At 42.2% G+C, this 18,491-nt stretch overlaps 1 protein-coding gene across 15 annotated transcripts in view; it reads right to left on the reverse strand.

Annotated features, from left to right (window-relative positions):
- The window catches only part of UNC80 (unc-80 homolog, NALCN channel complex subunit), a 120,673-nt gene that overhangs the window by 81,177 nt on the left and 21,005 nt on the right, over positions 1-18,491 (reverse strand). For 7 of the 15 annotated variants that reach the window (XM_061343761.1, XM_061344086.1, XM_061343678.1 and 4 more), the window contains exons 9-21: positions 16,713-16,847; positions 15,850-16,072; positions 14,329-14,469; positions 13,255-13,523; positions 12,270-12,620; positions 11,335-11,481; positions 9,304-9,451; positions 7,852-8,000; positions 6,257-6,423; positions 5,455-5,556; positions 3,968-4,182; positions 3,335-3,441; positions 2,663-2,822 (exon numbers count right to left, since the gene is read on the reverse strand). In XM_061343761.1, the coding sequence (XP_061199745.1) occupies positions 2,663-2,822; positions 3,335-3,441; positions 3,968-4,182; positions 5,455-5,556; positions 6,257-6,423; positions 7,852-8,000; positions 9,304-9,451; positions 11,335-11,481; positions 12,270-12,620; positions 13,255-13,523; positions 14,329-14,469; positions 15,850-16,072; positions 16,713-16,847 (2,314 nt within the window). Of the gene's footprint in view, positions 1-2,662; positions 2,823-3,334; positions 3,442-3,967; positions 4,183-5,454; positions 5,557-6,256; positions 6,424-7,851; positions 8,001-9,303; positions 9,452-11,334; positions 11,482-12,269; positions 12,621-13,254; positions 13,524-14,328; positions 14,470-15,849; positions 16,073-16,712; positions 16,848-18,491 lie in introns of those variants that run through there. The other 8 variants (XM_061344161.1, XM_061344201.1, XM_061344180.1 and 5 more) reach the window with 6 other exon arrangements.

Genomic DNA, 18,491 nt, shown 5'->3' on the forward strand with positions numbered 1-18,491 from the left:
CTCCTGTAACCACACTGTAACTCACTGCTGTATGTATGCTTTGTTCTTAGTATGGGTAAAAAGATCATTAATCAAAACATTTTGTTATGCATGAATGTGCATATATATGTGTATATATATGTATACATATGCACACATACAGATACACACACACGTATGCTTACATACATATCCAACACAGAATTTCCAGTGGTCTAGATGATATATCACAATGAAGATTACAATTAATAAATGATGGAACAAATTATTCTATGTTCAATTACTCATTTTTTTTTACTGCAATCTATTTCTCCTCTGTTTTCTTTTAAATGTTGTCTACTATGTTAAAAACCCCAAAAACACAAGAGGAAACAACATATGGAAAAAGCATGAGCAAAGTAAAGGTATAGCATCATGAATGACAAGAATGGGAAGGCAGAACTAGGTTCCAAAACAATGCTTTATGGTTAGACTCAAGGGATTTAATACAATGGCTATCCACCTTCAACAGGCTTTTATTCTCTTGTCCACAAGCATATAAAACCTGCTGATCTTTATGAAAGATATAGAAGCACTGGAAATTGCTGTTGTGTTATGAACTGTCCCACCCTGAAAGGCCTCACATTGACTGCACTTTGCACATGTGAGTAGGTACATACACAGGCATGTATAACTACTCTAGTATTTTTGCTAATGGTATGTGGCTTACCACACCATTGCATACCAGTGATCCTTGTGGACACAGTGATACAACTTCCTTAACTGTCACACTTTGCCTTAGAAACTTAAAATGCCCTCTCTTTGCTTCAGTTAGGGATCAGGCAATAGCCCAACCCTTCCCATCAGCATCACTGGACAATTTGCTTGTTTCTCATACTAACATGCAAGGGGTCTATCTTTAACCCACTGCATCACTTCTATTACGGTATTCCTAACGCACACATGTTAAAACCAAGCATGTGTCATGTAAATCTATTCTCTCTCTGGCATGTAAAAGATGTTTCGAGTTCTCTTCTTTAATCATATAAATTCTGATGTTACTCACAGAAGACTGAAGAATGGGCTACACTTCCAAAGCTCAAAAAGCCAGTACTAATGTAATCTAAGTTTTGTATAAACATAAGATGTGCCACACATACTAAACAAGACGCTCACAGGGCCAAGAACAAATCAGTGCCATGAAATCAAGAATATGGGCACTCTGGGCAGAAGCAAACTCACAGTGGCATGAAATCAGCATTAGCAAGATGAAAAAAAAAAACAATTCCTACAAGAAAATATGAAGGACATCTCACATGAGCACTGTAGAAACAGCTGTGGCAGTCTATAAAAGCCTCACTGTCCCTCAGTTTTTTGTTCCCAGTGAGGGCTGGGAGAAAATGTGGTGGAAGCACTTCACACCTACTTCAGCTCACAGCATTGGATTAACAAAATAATGCAGTTCCTTCTATCATGGGAATATTCACCTTCAGCTACCATGCTACAGCAAGCTGCTGGGCTTATCCATTCCCCTTCTAAAAGAACGATACTTTTGACCTTTTCAAATCACCTATTTGAAAACCACCACCAGTGTTTCTGCAGTGGCAGAATGCTGACCAGTTTACACTGGCAAGATATGCTCCTACTTTGCTAGAATCACTTGCCTGAACAATGCCTTACATGCATTACACTGCAGGTCTGGGATGGATGATGGTGAAAAAGGTGTACAATGCAGTGTTCAAAGGGTAATGTGAGAAAATAAAAAACACAATGGCAGAGAATATAACTTACTGTAAAGCTACAGAAACCATGGTGAAAAAGAAAATCTACTCCTTTTTGTGTGTTTTTGGGAGTCAGGTGGGGTTTTCTTCAAAAATGTAGAAAAAAGCAACAGAACTTCAAGATAACAAGGTTGTCTCCCTGACAACAAGGAGGAGCTCTGAGCTGAGGACATGAGCATGTGAATCACTGCATGACATTTTAAAACAGAATATATCATGACCTTCTATTATTCATAAAGGCACTTTTCAAACGTTGCTGATTTTGAGAATAAACTGCAATTAAATATACTTCTGTGGAAAGGCAAAGTACTGTTGTTGTTATGATGCTGTGCGCTAAGAAAAAGGGACCGCATCCCTAACGAATGGTATGCAGACACTAGACATGCAAACACAGAAGAAAAGAGATAATTATAACAAGGTTTGTGCAGGGTTTGCCATTTCTGGGCTGGTCTTTGCTAGAACTGTCAAATGGTCACAAACTGGGGAGGAGGGAGAAAAAAAACCAACAACAAACAGAAAACCTGATGGAACACCCATTGTTATATTAGGCAATGAAAGATTTACACACCTAATTTGGAACTGAGTAAGTGCTTTGAAGCAAGCGTTTTTTTAAGTGTATTGATCAAATTCAATTTGATTTTAAAAGCCAAAATGTTGCATTTGCAGAATTTATTAGATTTTTTTAAAGAAAATTGACTACTAGAGTTTTTCTTTTTTTTTTTTTTCTAAATCAAAACAAATGAAAGAAGGAAGGGAAAGAAAACAGTTACAAAGACTAAAAAGTTGGAAAAGGCTGGAATGGATACAAAACCTATGGAAAAAGCAGGAAAAAAGGGAAAGGGGAGAAATACAGAAAGAAACATATTTAAAAAAATAAAGTTTAAAGGAAAGAAAAAAAGGAGACGAGAACCCTGATTTCTAACCATCTTTTTCTTCTGTGTGATGAAGCTTGGATGGGTGTCTTCGGCAGGTGCGCCATTTACCAAGACGCTTGAAGAAATTCTCCTCTTCTTCTCGCCCGTTGTCCAGGCCACCTCCTTGCCCCCCACCTTCTGACAGCTTCACTGCACTGGTAAACTTCACCTGCACAAAGATGAAGGGCCAGGTGAGGTTGTAGCATACCAGTCTCTCTTGGTCTTTCTTGTTTAGCCATAAAGCAACTACAGAAGGGCTGTAGCACAGAGGATCACCATAGAAATGCAAGTGAGTCTGCACAGATTTATGTACGCTGAAGCACTTCATCTTTTAAGCTTTCTGCTTAAAGGGTTGGTCTTTCACAAGAGGCTGTAAAACCACAAAGAAGGAAGGAGAAGTGTGACCAACTATTAAACCTTAAGCATGTTGACAGAGCCTGCATTTCTCTCTCAGTGAACCAAAGCAGACTGACAAGCACAGTGTTGGACAGGTTTAACCTAACCTTCACTGTGAGCCACAGAAGTCCGGTATAAAATTTCCATGGCACTCTACTCTGAAGATTTTATGACAAAGTCTGACGGGCTGCAATGTCCATGATGAGTAGAATGTTTCCTTGGACAGATAAAACCAGACAGATCCCATCCTTCCAAGATCTCTGCAATAAAGCCTGACACATTTACCTTGGAACTCTGCCTGATGAAAGACAGACGGTCAACAGAGCTGATATCTAGGAGATCTTCCACCCCATCAGCCAGGCCAGAGAGGGAGGAGCGCTTCAGCCAGTTCCCTGTTGCAGAATAAGCCACTCAAGACAACTGTGAAAATGCTTCCAAGCAGAATCTATTCATTAGCAACTGCAGCATATATCTCCAAGGTGGCCATGCTACGGTATGGGAAGGTAGAAGGAAAGGGGAAGGCAACCTTTTCATGTAACATGTATTAACTACCATGCAAGGCCAGGTCACGGGACTCGTAAAGGATATATTCTTTATCTGTCAAATTCTATTTGGAATATTTCTCTTTTACAGAGAAGAACAACGCCTATGAGATTAAGGTACTAGCCTACTACTTTGAAGACACAGATTCTATATCTATTTTGCCACAGATATCATCTGGTACCTTTGGCATATTGCTTATGTTTCCCTTTGCCTCAGTTTGCCATCTGTAAAATAGAGAGCAGCATTTCTCAGCTTCCCTCAGGAGAATATACAATATACTTGGCCACTAAGGAACTTGTTGCAATATTTCTTGAAACAGGTGTATCTGTGTTCCTATCCACATGCAATATGTATATAGAACAGGAAGAGACATACATTTACCTATGGGGAGTTTGAGTTTCTTTCGAAGGGAAATCCGTCGGGAACGGGAGCGGGAACGCCTGTCTGTGGTAGTCCCAGAGTGAGCAGTGGTACACTCAGATGTGTCCTGCTCAGACTGACTACTGGTATCACTTGCTGCACTCTGTGACTTGAACATCTTTCGCCAGAAGTCCTTGCGACCCAGAACGGCCCCTTGGATTTGCTCATCACTGGAAGAAAAGGGATGCAGATTGTGAACTGCATTTCACAGAAGTTTGGAAGCTCAGGGGAATGAGGTCTCCCTCCTAACCTCTCTATTCTTTAAAGATGTTTAATTTTTAATTCCAAACATGCTTTTCCCAGTGGGACATAATCAAGTTTGACAACATGCTCAGTATTGTTCAAGGCACAAAATAACAATCTTCTCTACCCTGAGGCACTTGCCCACTGAACAGATCATTCCAGTTTTTAGTTCTTACATGTGAAAAATAAATCATCTTTAGGTCAACATGACCCACACTGATAAGACGATACTAGTGCTTTCTACAAACAGGTGCACTGGAGACCTTTTGGAATCACGACAGCCAATTGTGAACCTACTGGGGTCACAGCTCTCATTAAGGTATTGGAATGGGGCAGTGTATTTTGCTATACTCTTGAGATTTCCCATGGCTATGCCAGGGCTCAGAGCAGCACAGCTTGCTGCAATTCTGCAGAGCAGTAAAGGGTTACCCTTGAAGTCTCAGTAACAGTGAGACTTTGCAGGCTCTATTAATGGAGGAGAATACAGAGTACAGAGCTCTGTACCCTTGTGCAATGTCTTCATACAGTGCATCTCAAAGCACTTTAACAAGACAGATGGATATTCAGAGGCACAGAGAAGTTAAATGACTTCTATGAAGTTAATAGGGACCAGTGGCCATTTATAACGTTGATTACATTTACTTCAGTATTAAATGGCTGAACTCTTTGGATAACAGAGGCTTCAAACTTGCAATAACTAACAGCAGGTTGATTTGCTCATTAAGAAAACTGGTAGATCACCTGTGTTGATAAGGGAAATGCACCAATCTTTGGAGACTACATGCCCAGGATAGGTAAGGATGGGCTGTCTCTTGAGAGTCAGTAAACAACTTAGCAACAGTTTGGAAGCTGAAAAGTAATAGAATGATCCCCCAGAAGTACCAAAAAAGCATGGAGAACAGCTGTGGTAGCATCTCTGAGGAAGTAACAGTCTATTGATGGCTACGGTAGTATGAGATACTGACACATCTACTGCATGGTGATTTGAAAATCTCTGCTGGTTCCCATCAAAATCAGGGGTGGGTCCAATTGGCAGCACTGAAGATCAGCATTACCTGCATTTTATCAGTAGTTCCTGAGCACACAACGCATTTGTTGTACTATCCAAAGAGATAAGTCCTTGCTGTCCTGCCCATTTGTACTAAGCCCAGAAGGAAGCAACTGGCAGTAACATGTGAAACAACTCAATATTTACTTACTGTTCTGGCGTTTGCATTGGGCGGCTGGAGATGTAACTACGGCACTCATCAGGGGCAGCTGATGCCTGGCCTTTGTCAATGATGACGCTTCCCACCTCGGATCTATACATACAATATAAATCATCAGCTAAAGTGAACAGATGGTCCATCTCATGTTCATCTCATAGCTGTTATGACACGGAAACCAGCACTGCTGAGCTGCTTTAGATTTGTATCCTCTCTTTATCAATTTACTGCCTCCCTATATAATTATCCAAGAAGAAGTCATCACTTCGTAGAAGCAAAGCCAAGGCTTATAGGAGTTTTGCAACTTTGTTAATCCTTCTGCCCGATATTTTAATATGACAAGCCTCAAAACACCAGAGAAAATTTCTTTTTGAGAAAGAAGCATGGCAGAATTAGATTTACTCTGGGGCTTGTTTTGCATACCAGGGTTTATCTGTCAGATAAACAACACTAAGGATGTCATGCACATTAAAAGCGATGTCCACACAGTGCTTTGGGATAGACACTATGCTTCTTACTTTTCTTAACCTTTCCTTTTCCCAGAGTTTTCACTGAACTGTTCTCTTAGGCCTCATGTATGAGAGTTAGATCTCACTTTCTGCTGCAAACCTGTTACTGTCTCAGTCCATTAAGTTTTAAAGAAGACTGCTGCCACAGTACAATTCTGTACATCAAGAACGGACATACGCTATCATGATAAAACACACAAGCCCTCGGACTTTCTACACTTGTGTTCAGTGCCTGTATTCATACAGCCATATGCAGGTCATTTCCTTTCTGCCTCCTACACACCCACCTTTTGCTCCCAGAAGGTTTTGGTTCTTGCTCTGTTTCCTCTGTTTTTTTTCCTGGTGTTAACTTTTCAGCACTGTCTAAGAGGGCACTGAGCGCCACTCTCCGAAATACATTCCCGTGAGCTTCCTTGATAAACTGGACCAGCTGTCGTATGTCACAGTACAACCCCTGAGTAGCAAGACATCATGGAAATGAAAGAATTCAGTCTGCAGCTTGTGAAGAAGCAGTATCAGTCATTTCTAAGGTACTTCAGCGTTACTGCCTCTGGCTGTTGTGTGATATACTCTCCATCCACAGGGTTTGTGTTTTCTGGCTGAGATCAAAAGCTGGAAACTCCATTTAGTGCACTCAGAACAAGCAGACAAAGAGGAGCATTACTGCTAGGGAACATGCTCTGTAATGGGCTACAGCAGATGTAGAGATATCAGAGACTAAAACAGCTGCAAGATGAGGGAGCTGCAAAGATGACTTAAAGCCTAGTTTATTCCATTCATCTAGCCCAAAAAATCTTAAAAGACATGAAAAAGTTAGGAGGGAAAGGGCAGTAGAATGCAAAAAATTGCATGTTTTGTTTCAAAACCAGTGGGTGTCTTGGGATTTTTCTTGACTATTTCAGAGCTTTACATCATGGGAAAAAAGAGGAATGACTCACTCATTCCCCAGCCTACTCATACACTCAAGGCTGGTTTTAGTTCTGAACATTCATGCGCATCCGTGATGTGACAAATCACCTCTCCATGTGAGGGCAAGGAGAAGCAAGGAACAATTTTACAGGTCCTGATTTTTGATCTGTAAACTTTCCTCAAAGATCTCGGGTTATTGCAAAAATTCCCAGCTAGGAACTGCACAGTCATCTTTCAACAACAACATCCCCCCCTCACCCAAAGCAAACATATGATTGGATCTATATACTGATTAAGGCTCTTTTTCATAAGATATGTAACACAAGACTGGCTTTAAAGAGTGACACAACAGGAAATCCTCATATATACTCTGTGTACTGTATTCTCTATACAGGCACAAATGATGATGCTATTCGTAAAGGTACACACTAACTAAAACAGGGTCCAGAAAGACATACAATTTGTAAGGAAAATTTACAAATCTAGATCCAGTAACAACACTTTACTTTCCTCCAGGTATCTGGTAAACTGAATGTTTGTCTAATCCTTGGGCAGATGTACCAAATAGCTGTTCAGTAACCCACGTACTCTGCCATAGGCATGTCTTTAACCACATAAGCTGCCTTTAACTTTGCTAAAAGTTGATTCGTGCTGGCTGCGGTCTTGTTCATTAATCCCTTGCTCCAGACTATGCTACTAGTCCCTTTGGAAACAGAACAAAACCCAACACAGAAGCTGCTTGAAAAGAGAGACAAATGCAATTCAGAGGGTACAACTTTCATCCTGGCTAAACCCCCAGGTTCCAAGGCAGGAATATAAGAAGGGTATCACATTTATATCATGTTTCAACTGTGACTGCATAGCTTGCTACGCTCAAGGGATTTGGCTAAACTGAACTAATTCTTCATTGTAAAGCCCTACTGTAGACACTCAAGTGAAAAGTAACTTTGTTAACATGAAATCTAGTGCTTACCAGGTTTTCTGGGCTGTGTAGTTCATGTGTAGTGGATGCACAGCGAGTGATCAATGACTTGAACATGGCACTCACAATAATACCTTCTACACTCTGAGCTGTAGACTTGTTGTCCACTGTGGTGAAGTTATTCCCAAATCCAGCTTTGTCTGTGAAATTCAAATACAAGCAAGCCCCATTGTTAGAAATGGTTTAAAAAATATGGCTTAAAAACATATATAAAGGGATTCATATACATGGGCAAGTCCCCACCTAGTATCATGCTCAGTTCTCACAATCCCACACCAAGCAGAAGTGAAGGTTAAAATAAATGAGAAAAAATGAAATCTTCCAGAAACTGGAGTATGAAAAAGGACTGAAACGATCAGGACCATTCTGGCTTTCTTTTATACACGTCTCATTTATAGAATACACAGAGTAAGCCATAAAATTTGAACAATACCTCCAGCTTTGCTATTTGCTCTTCTAAAGGACAAGAGACATTTGATTAAGCTGCTAAGAAACACCCATGAAAAGAAAGTCTTCTGCACTACAGGAATGCTGTTTTTGCAAGAGGCACAAGGTGACCAAGCTCTCAGAAAGAGTCTAAAAAGAATTGCACATTTATAATAGGAACCATCCCAGTCTGATTAGGTGAGAGAAAAGCCTTTCAAAAGCTCTATGAGCTGCCATGCTTCAAAGTGTGACCTGTCAATACTTGATGAATACATGGGGAAATGACCTCGGAAATCTTCACAAAAGCCTCTAATATTTTTGATGCTTTGAAATGCCTGTAGACTAGTAGACTAGTCAGACTTGCTAAGTGCTTCAGAAGAGCTATTCCTACTCTGCAAACAGTCACTGCTAACTAAACAACAGTTAACAAAAAAAAAATAAAAATGTTTGGTCATTCTAATAGCACCCGGAGTATTTTTTCCTAGCTAAAAATAAAACATATATACATATATATAGGAACACATGCACACGCACTTGTAACTGCAGGCATGTGCATCTGTGTGTTCATGTTCTTGTTTACTCAATCTGTTCTTGCTATTTACCATCTCACCTGAGGCACCAGAGTTTTTAATGCTCAATTGTACCTCCAGTCAGAATAAACCCTGGATTAAACAGGCCATTGCAGCTGGTGCCTGGCCATGTCATGAAGCAGAAACCCTCCTGCAGGAGGTCCAGCTGAATGAAAGAAAATATTTCCACTGAAAAGCCATGAAAAACAGATAGGATGAATCAAGAGAGGCCTTCAATTTCAAGTGCATTGGATGATAATGAGATCACTGAGTGATCAAATCAGAAGAGATCCAACAGCTCTGACCCACTCTGGCAGGGTATACTCTATATTCTGAGGATACTTATTCACTTTTTTCTCTTTAAAGGAAAAGAAAAAGGGATGGCTTCTTTCTGATGGTACAATTTAGGAATATTCAAGTGAGAGTTTTTGATGCCTGCTGTACTTACTGTCAGTGACTGGCTCCATGCAGAATCCCAGTAAAGCATGCAGGAAATCCACCACATTATTGAGTGAATCCCTGTTCACATAGTCCCTCATGGTCTGCCGGAACTGCATCTTATCCAGTTTGTACAGCTTTGTGAGGCAGTTTTGAGCCTGCAATGATATCCATCACATCAAAGTACATGTTTGAGTTTTGCTAAGAGGAGCAGGGTATTTTTTTCTCTTGCTTAGGCAGTGCTCTGCTGTGCTGTCTAAAGTAACTCCCCTAGAAGCTGGAAGGTTTGGATCCTGTAACAGAGGACAGGTTTGTTTCTGAAGCCAACAAGAGGCAGTGTACCAGTATGGGTACCACTGTTCGGAGGGAGTGGTGAAGTCACTGCCAGCCATGTCTCAAGGCCTATCCTCCTCTCTCCAACTCCAGGGTAAAACTTCACTGAATATGAATCAGTCACACTTACTGCCTTGGTGAAAAAGGTTCTTAGCTTCAGGCATTTTCAGTCTCTGGCTCAGATCCAACCTATTTGATGCACCTATACTCAGTGACCAATTTATATCATGCAAAAAAATTAGCTTTTCATTTAAAAGCTGTTAATTAGAAGCCAACTTCTTATCACAGGCATCCATCCTACTGGGACCCCATGCATGCTGGACTTAGACAATTTGAAATATCAGCTTTATGGGAAACATGAACTCTCTGCTACCTGCAATAGGGGGCTTAAATTTCCAGTAAACTCAGACATGTGATTGTCCATGCAGTCAAGACAAATGGTGCATGCAAAGCAGTTTGGCCAGACAAATGCACAGAAGATGCAGCAGACTTAGACGTGGAGGAAAATCTCTTCCGATAAAGACCTCAATTCAGTAAGTCTGGTAAGAACCTTGGCTCCAAGAGACCTATTCATTTATGCTTAATGTTATGCATAGGCCTAAATGTTTGGCTGGCTCAGCTCCAACACAACATAAAAGCCATCATTCTGATGAATATACTATGTGTTCAATCAGTGCTCTGTGCAGAACCTTTTCACTGTTACCACTGGGACTCTCTTGTTCTCATCTGTCCCATTGTGTCCAGAACTAACACTACTGCTGCAGTCTCCCCAGTACCCAGAAGTCCAGTTAAGAGAAGAATGCTGTATGACACAGAGGCAGCCAATCCATCTCTGAGCCACCTAGCTCAGATCCCAGAACCAAATTATAGCTCTGTCGGCATGGCTCAGGCTAAACAAAGCCATGGATAAGCACTTGGCTCCTTCCACCTACACCACTGTAAATTCTCATTAGTCGTCAAAAATGCTCCCTGCTGCAAACACAGAAAGCAAGGAGGAGGCATGTGCTGGAAAAAGCCTTTGAAAGGCTCCCATTTGACAGGTCGTTGTGCTGATCTCAAGGACTCAAACTTCTAGATGAAGTCAGATGTCTGGGCTGCATCCTGGGCACTTTTCACTGCTTCAACTTGAGCAGAATCAAAAATCTAAGGAAGCAAAAGTGACCATCCACCCTGCCCCTAAACAAGGCATGGGTCTTCTAATCCCTTGCAGCACACTAGCATGCCTGCAAGCACAGTGCACTCCAACTATCAGGAGCTGATGGAGCAGCCCAGCAGCAACCAGTCATAATCACCATTGAGAAAGGTGGACATAACTACACTTTAGACCTCTAGATTCAGACATGCAACCCACGACAGCTGCACCTCTTATAAACAGCATACTCTGCTGGGGTACTGCCAATGTGAAAATACACTTATATCAGCTCACACAGGGGATTTGCTCCCATTTGCCCCTTCCCAGACAACCCATTCATTAGAGAGGTGAGAAGCACCCTGGGACTCAGGTGCACTCTTAGAAAGCTCCAGGGACTAGAAGTTAACAACAGCTGCAAATCTGCTACGGCTGGGCTGCAACACAGTCTGTCAGCTGCGGCAAAGACCAGTACATCTACTGTCAATACAGAGAAAGCTACAGAGGGGCAGACAGCAGTCTCAGCAGCTGATGTCGAAAATACAGGGAACACACTAAAATGAGCTGTAATTCTCTTACATTCTCCCGGAATACCTGGTGTCTCAGGCGATCTCCCGAGAGCCCCCGGTGTCCTTCTCCACAACCATAGGCACAACCCAGGGACTTCACAATTTTGATGAGCATTGTGAGTGCCAGCCTATGGGTGCTGACAGATGGCCCTTCATCCTGAAGGTCACAGAGAGGAAGACCGTGAAACCAGGGCACAGCCACTAGTATCTTGCTAGTACTTTAACATCCTGTTGTCCATTTCTCCTCTCAGACACTCCATTACTGAGTTGTTACTCTTGAAATGTTTACTCCAATTATTTTTCAAGCTTAAGGACCAGCCCTCTCCCTTTCATCTCCCCTCAAAAAGCCATGCTTTGAATGCAAAGCCCTGTGCAAACTGCTATGAATACCACTCAGCACTTACTTCAAAGGAATTCTGCCTGAAAAAGCAGAGCTGAATTTCTTGAGCAGAAAAACGAGCATATTTTTAAAACGTCTTAGGTATTATGCTATGAATGATGACTTTGGAGGTCAGCAACAGCATCTCTTGGCCAGTTCTCATAGCAACAATGAAAAATTCATGATTTGTGGCCATCAAAGAAAAGAAACTGCTCACACACTGGATTCTGGTTTTCCTTATAAGTTATTAATAATAACCCCCCCAAAAAAATCATTGTGGTTGAGGGTTTCAGGCCCTCTGACAAGATACTGAAAAGGTCCATGCAAGGCTCACAAACTGTGCTTTTGGCAGCTGCTTTGCTGCAGTTACAGTGCTTGAATATCCAAACAGGTTTCCTCTGTGGAACCCCAACTGAGCACCAGAGTAAAACAAATTAATTAGTCATTGTGGTGCAAAAGCAAAACTAAGGAGGGAAACCAGAAGGGCAGTTGCATACACACACATACTCCATCTTAACAGACCTTACAGTACATTTGGGAATTGTATAAAGGGAAGCAAGACAAACCTTTTCCTGGTTTTTGTCATTCTTTTCATATGGCCCTCCTCCACCACCTCCATCGCTTCCACCTCCACCACCTCCACCACTTCCATCCCCTCCATCTCCATCTCCACTAACGGGGGGGGCTCCAAATCCACAAGCTGAACCACCAGAAGCAGCCCCTTTGAGCTGGAAGGATCCTTCACTTGGTCTCTTTTCAGGGGCCTCGTTTTCTTTGTTCTCACTCTTCCTTCGAACCTTCTCTACACAGGGCACCACACCAAGCTGAAGTAAGCACTCCACAATGTTCAGTGCCACATCGCAAACCCGGGAACTGATGTCATGGTTCAGGACCAAGTAAACAGCTTTCAGGACCACCTGGGAGATTCAAACATCATATTTAAAGTCTGACTTACTTTCTCTCCTAGTGCTATTTAGTGCCTGGAAATCCTAGGCAGAGCAGAGACTTGTTATAGCAGGCACAGTACAAACTCAGAATGAATTACATATAACCCTCAACCCCTCAAGCTTACAATCTAGGTGTAAGACAAGAAACCACAGGCTGGGCACAGTCAGGCAGGAAAGGAAACCAAGAGATGGCATCTGTGAGCCTGAGAACACTGCTTCAGTGCACCAGGAGCTGCCAAGTCATTAAGGGGAAAGCAGAAAAGGTGAGTTTTAAGGTGCCATTAGAAGAAAGGTGCTATTCAGTTTTATACTGTTTTGTAGGGAACTTGGTGCATGCACCAGGAACACAGCCATTACATAATATCACTTAAGATTTGATGTGTGCATTCCACATGCACATGCGCTCCTTGCAAGGAGTAACAGGAGTTGCAGTATCTCAGAGGAGATTTTTATGATATGCACAAATGTATCTGACTGACCTTTATGTACTGCTGAGAGAAGTCATATAAAGAGGTGGAGGAAAAGCCCATCAAACCCCTGATCTCAATGGTACAGCTACATTGACAGAAGAGGGACCTGGCTTTCCTCATTCCTTGCCAATTACCGAGAGATCCAGCATGCCGTTCTTGTGGACAAAGTTGTTGGTTCCATCAATGTGATCCGTATCCTCCAAGCAACTGTAATTGATGCAGGAGTCTGTCAGGCTCCGGGGGAGGTTGGCACATGCAAGCGGCTCATGGGGCATCTCAGGGATGGGCACCTGGTTGCACAGCTTCCTCATGTGCTCACTGAAGAAATCAGCATATCCCACATTGAATGAGGCTAAGGTAGTGTTGAAGGTTGCCACAGTGATGGTGGAGATCTGGGACCGCACTGCAAGGAGGAAAATGGCTACCTGTAAATTTCTGTCTCTAGGATAATGAAATGGCTAACTGGGCTGTGCTTGTTTACAAGCCAGGATGCTATTTGCCTTCTTGGCCACGTGGGTGCACTGCTGGCCCCTATTCAAACCAGCTGGCTACCAACACCGCCAACACTTTCCACCCACTGTTCCCCAAGCTTGGAGCATTGCATGGGGTTATTGTAATCCAAGTGCAGAATCTTGTCACTGTCCACTATCCCTTAATTCACTGTGTTCAACCAGGCGGAGAGAGCATAGGGAATCCTATCACGCATCCTGTCTCCCATCACGATCACACTGGTACTGCAGAGGCCTCCAAGACAGATAAGCTCCAGGGAGACTCCGAGTAAATTTCAAAGCCAGGCTTCAAAGCCACGAACCAGGAGAAATAAGAAAGAACCTGTGATTCTCAGCACAGTCTAGCACCTGTGGCCTGCAAAGGGATATTAAATCCCAGAAGATTCCCTAGGAAGCCACTAAAATTAGCAATACCAAGTTTCTGCCAAACTTGTGTGCTGTTGTGGTAAGGTGACAAAAAAACAAACCCTGCCTCCTCTCTGCTGAGGGCTGCCAAGTTTTATTTTACAAATTGAACCAGATCAACCTGAAAGGTTCAGAACGTTTTCCTGCAAAGAACAAAAAACCCTCTCAAGAGATGCAGGGGGCGGGGAAAGAAAATAACAGTCATATACTCAGAAAAGGAAGCAGTAACTCTTCCTCAGCTTCTCAGAGTTGATATTTCAGTGAAACGGTTTTTTCCTGGTATGTTAAATGTACCTTCTTTGACTGTATTCTCTCCATGGCTGTTCGAGTGGTCTGGCAGATCAGAGACCAATGTGTGATGGGAGTGGGAATGCCTGGCGCTCAGGCTCTCCATCTCCGTTGCTGTGTCAGAGCTCCCCCGTCTGGTAAACTTTCCTAGGGTGAAGGCAAGAAATGGGTATTTAGCTAACTCATCTCAGGTGCTTAGAGATAGGTGAGGTCCGAAACTGAAGGACTGGAGTCCACAGAAGTGACGGCCTTCCAGGACCCTGTGAAGCAGAACCAAACATTAGAGTGGGGCTCACTGACATAAAGACTGAATGTACAAACTCTTTGCAAAGCTCTTCCCCTCAGCACACTGATTTTAGCCAACACCTACATTGCCACCCACCAGCAGTAAAGTAAGATTTGTCAGCACTGAAAGACTCCACCCTCTGGGGCTGGTTATAGGAATTTGGCTTTTTCTTATCCAAAAGAAATAGGTGTATTAGGATGGGGAGTGTTAAAGCAAAGGAAAATAATAAATTACAAATCAAAAGAACCTACTGAAAGAGGGGGACTATCTGAAGTAGGCAGGATCTGTGGACAACTGAATCCGAATTTCACTGAGATATCAGAAAGAAGGAACTGTAAGTTAAGCCAGGACAAGAATGTGGAGCCCCTGAGATAAAAATTTAACAGATTTCTTGAACTACTGAACATACAGAAAAGAGGATTTGGATACTAGATTTTTTATACTTGTACAAATCTCTAGAAATACACACAAATACATACAAATCTTTAAGGCTTCACTTGGCTAAGCGCATTGTCTGGTGCCCCAAAGATGTTTACAATGGAAACCTTACCAAATGATGCTATCTAAGCCAGTGAAAATGAGAAGGCTCTGGCATGCCCTTAGGCAATCATTTTGCTGCCTATCGTCTGCAAGAAAGGGCGCCAAGATGAAAATCTATGACATTAGGAGTAAATTTGTGAACAGAAACAAAGCCTAAGCACTGTTCAGAGAACTTGGAAGCTTGAGGGAGCCAATATTTATATTTAAACATAGTACCTTTGCAGTATCAAAAAATGCAATCCTCACTATCTGAGCCAACACCCTTATTTATATTGTATCCAACATTCACTTGAGGAAGACTGAATATCTTTTTGCCATACTCCTAATGACCATATTGCTGCCTCTCCAGAGATTTCTCTTTAAAAGAAGAGAATACAACCATTCCTTGAATCTATTTTAAGCTGCAGTTGTGCAGCACTTGCTGCCACTCAGGAAGTGTATTCAAGTGGTACAGATATCATTACAGGTTGCTACAATAACTATTATTCCATAACTACAGGTGGTAGTTTTCAGAGGAAAGTGAACTAAAATGGAAGTCCTTCCAGGTCTGCTGTCAGCAGAGTTGCCACTTCTACAGACAGGTATGTAACAGAACACAAAAGACAGCAATAGGATGGAAGAAGAAAAAGCAAACCTCTGGTGTTCTCTGAATGTTCAGGATAGGAATGACAGAACCTGAGGTAGAGATAACAACATATTACCTAATATGGTGGTCTGCCATCCTCCTCTCTCAATGCCACGCCGGTCCTCTCCGATTCCAGAGAAACTGCCAAAGGAGAAGGTGCTGCGAGTGGGTGAGACATCCAAATGATCCTCGTGGAGGAGGAAGGGTACCCCCATCCTTCGCTGCCGCTTCTTCCCAGTGTGGTGGAAAGGAATTGACCCTTTGCGCTCACGCTCCCTGTCCTCTTTGCGGCTCTTGAACTGCAGGAAGAAGAGGAGAAGACATGAGAGCAGGTAGAGGCTTTCAGGCAAGGTAAGCTACCATTTGAGAGAAAAAGGATAACACAGATGTGTGGCCCAAGTATAACCTTCTACTCTGACTTTTTATCTGGGACATTTAACCCTGATGGCTGCTATCTGTACTCTGGAACCATGTGAGCATTTAAAGGAACTCAGTCTTTCTCTACACTGGGATGTAGATGCCCTTGTATAATTTTATGACATCGTCAGACCATGACCTGGATTCATAAAATCCACAAAACTCTGCTAAGTATCCTGGATGATTGCAAACTCACAGCTTCATGAAGTAAAAACACTGGAAGAACTCACTGAATCAGCCAGAACTATAGTGAGCACCAGCACTTAAAAATCAGCAGTGTTTGAGTCCCCTCCCCTCATGCGTTTCAGCAGGACAGTTCTTTGAATACAGATTTCAGTACTGTGTTTGGAATGTGCACATAAAAAGCTATGTAATAACACACAGAATCACTTCCAATGAAAAGAGATGTCAGTCTCACATACAGCATAAATACATAGTCCAAGCAGATCTTCAGCTGCTACTTAGCAGGTCACTGAGGTGCTGAATCATAGGTATACTGAAGTACAATTTTCTTCTACTCACCTTTTTGAAGATGTTCATCCCCAGATCTGTGGAGAGATCTGGAACTGCTGGCCTGCGCAAGTTGGTCATTGAAACCTTGGAAAATGCCTCTGTGCTTAGCGATTTTTCTTCCTCATTGCATTTCATTGTAAGATCCTGCAGCTCCCAAAAGAAGACAGTAAGCACAAGGAGAAATAGAGGATAACCAGCTTTAAAAACAAGGCTACTTCCAAGAACTTTCACAGGAGCACTGTAAAGAAAAAGAACCTTCAATTCATTACACAAGACACTATGGACACATTTAAAGAAAAACAAATGAGCAAACTAAATTTAGAAGATCCTGGAATTATTGACCTTGAGTAACATTTCTGTAACCACATTAATAAAGTACAGCACGTTGTGCTGCCACAGAAAGCCTCAGGTGTTGCTGCCAGCGTGGTCTAGTGGCATGGAATATCGTGTTCTATTCTGATTCTGATCCCAGGTATGACTCTGTGTAGCTGATGATATTCTTGAAGCCTTGGTTTACATTTATGAGCAATCACAATGGCTACCCTTTCTGAAGCACTTTATTTAAGATTAAGAGAATATGCCCTAAATAATGTATTCCTTTAAGCATGTATTTTGGATCTAAAGTGCAGTAAGTAGCACTTACTTCAATAGACTGGATTTGTAAAAAAAATAAATCTATTTACTCACTACAGAAACCTAATAATTTCACATCAGTAACATCCTTCACTTGTAGTAACAGTGCCCCAAGGTCTGCCCATCATAGTTCCTATCATACTCGTGAAAGCCTCCCCAGCTATAGCAGCGGATGTCCCACAGCAGTGAAAACCTTGAGACTAATTTACTCTGGTGTCAGTAGAGGGCATTCTACTCCCCTTCTGCACTGACGAAAACGCCTTACAGCTGCCTACGGTAAAGAAAGGCTTTGCTACAAAAGGTGGAATAAGCTCAGCTCCTGGCCATCTGTTCTCATTAAAGATTTGATACCACTCTTCATGAGATGTTTGTGCAGCTGACCTGACCAAACTCCCTCAGGATAATTTTCTTCTGCCTAAATACCAGCTTGTTTCCAATGGAGATGCTCCTTTTCCTTGCTCCCCCATCAGAAATGTTCAGCTAAACAACTTGGTCATGTTAAAATACCTCTTTGCTTTCAATCCAGTGACAGCCATATGCCAACAACAGATGAAGGGACTTGGTATAGGAGGTTTAGACCCTGCCTAACCATACTGCATCCTGCAGAGCCAGCCAGCTCTGCAGTAAACAAGTGTGCAGTTTTACGCATATGAAGGTCCAGCAAAAGCCAACGACAGTCATCGCAGCTGAAGCCTTAAGCACTAGTTATGGTGTTTGCAGTATTGGGCTACTGGGGACCACACATTCTTCAGAGACTTTTCAGAATAATCAAAGTCTACATTTGAATCCTTCTTATTAATTTTATCAACACAAGAATAAAGAAGACACACAACAGAACGATTCCTCTTCACCGTTGTTTTCAGTCATGATATGCTTTTAAACCGTTTCCGTGTATCACTAAAGATTCAGGGGAATAGTCATATATAAATTCTATAGACAGCAAATCAGGATTCAACCCTAGGTGCTCTCAACAGTAAGGCCAGCAAATACTCCATATGGCTTAGTTCTTAGCTTTTAGAGCTCTCTAGCCTTTTCTGGCTGAAGACAGCCAGAGAGCTCATCATATGGATTTATTTCAGATTCTTTATCTTTGTCCATTAGTTTCTAAATCAGTGTTTTATGAGGTGCTTACAGTCCCCAAAAGGACAGAGTAAG

This window comes from Neopsephotus bourkii, unplaced genomic scaffold (assembly GCF_033783945.1).
Source record: "Neopsephotus bourkii isolate Nb327-2 ecotype Australia unplaced genomic scaffold, CSIRO-AGI_Nbou_v1 NB_31, whole genome shotgun sequence".
NCBI classification, from domain to species: Eukaryota; Metazoa; Chordata; class Aves; order Psittaciformes; family Psittacidae; genus Neopsephotus; species Neopsephotus bourkii.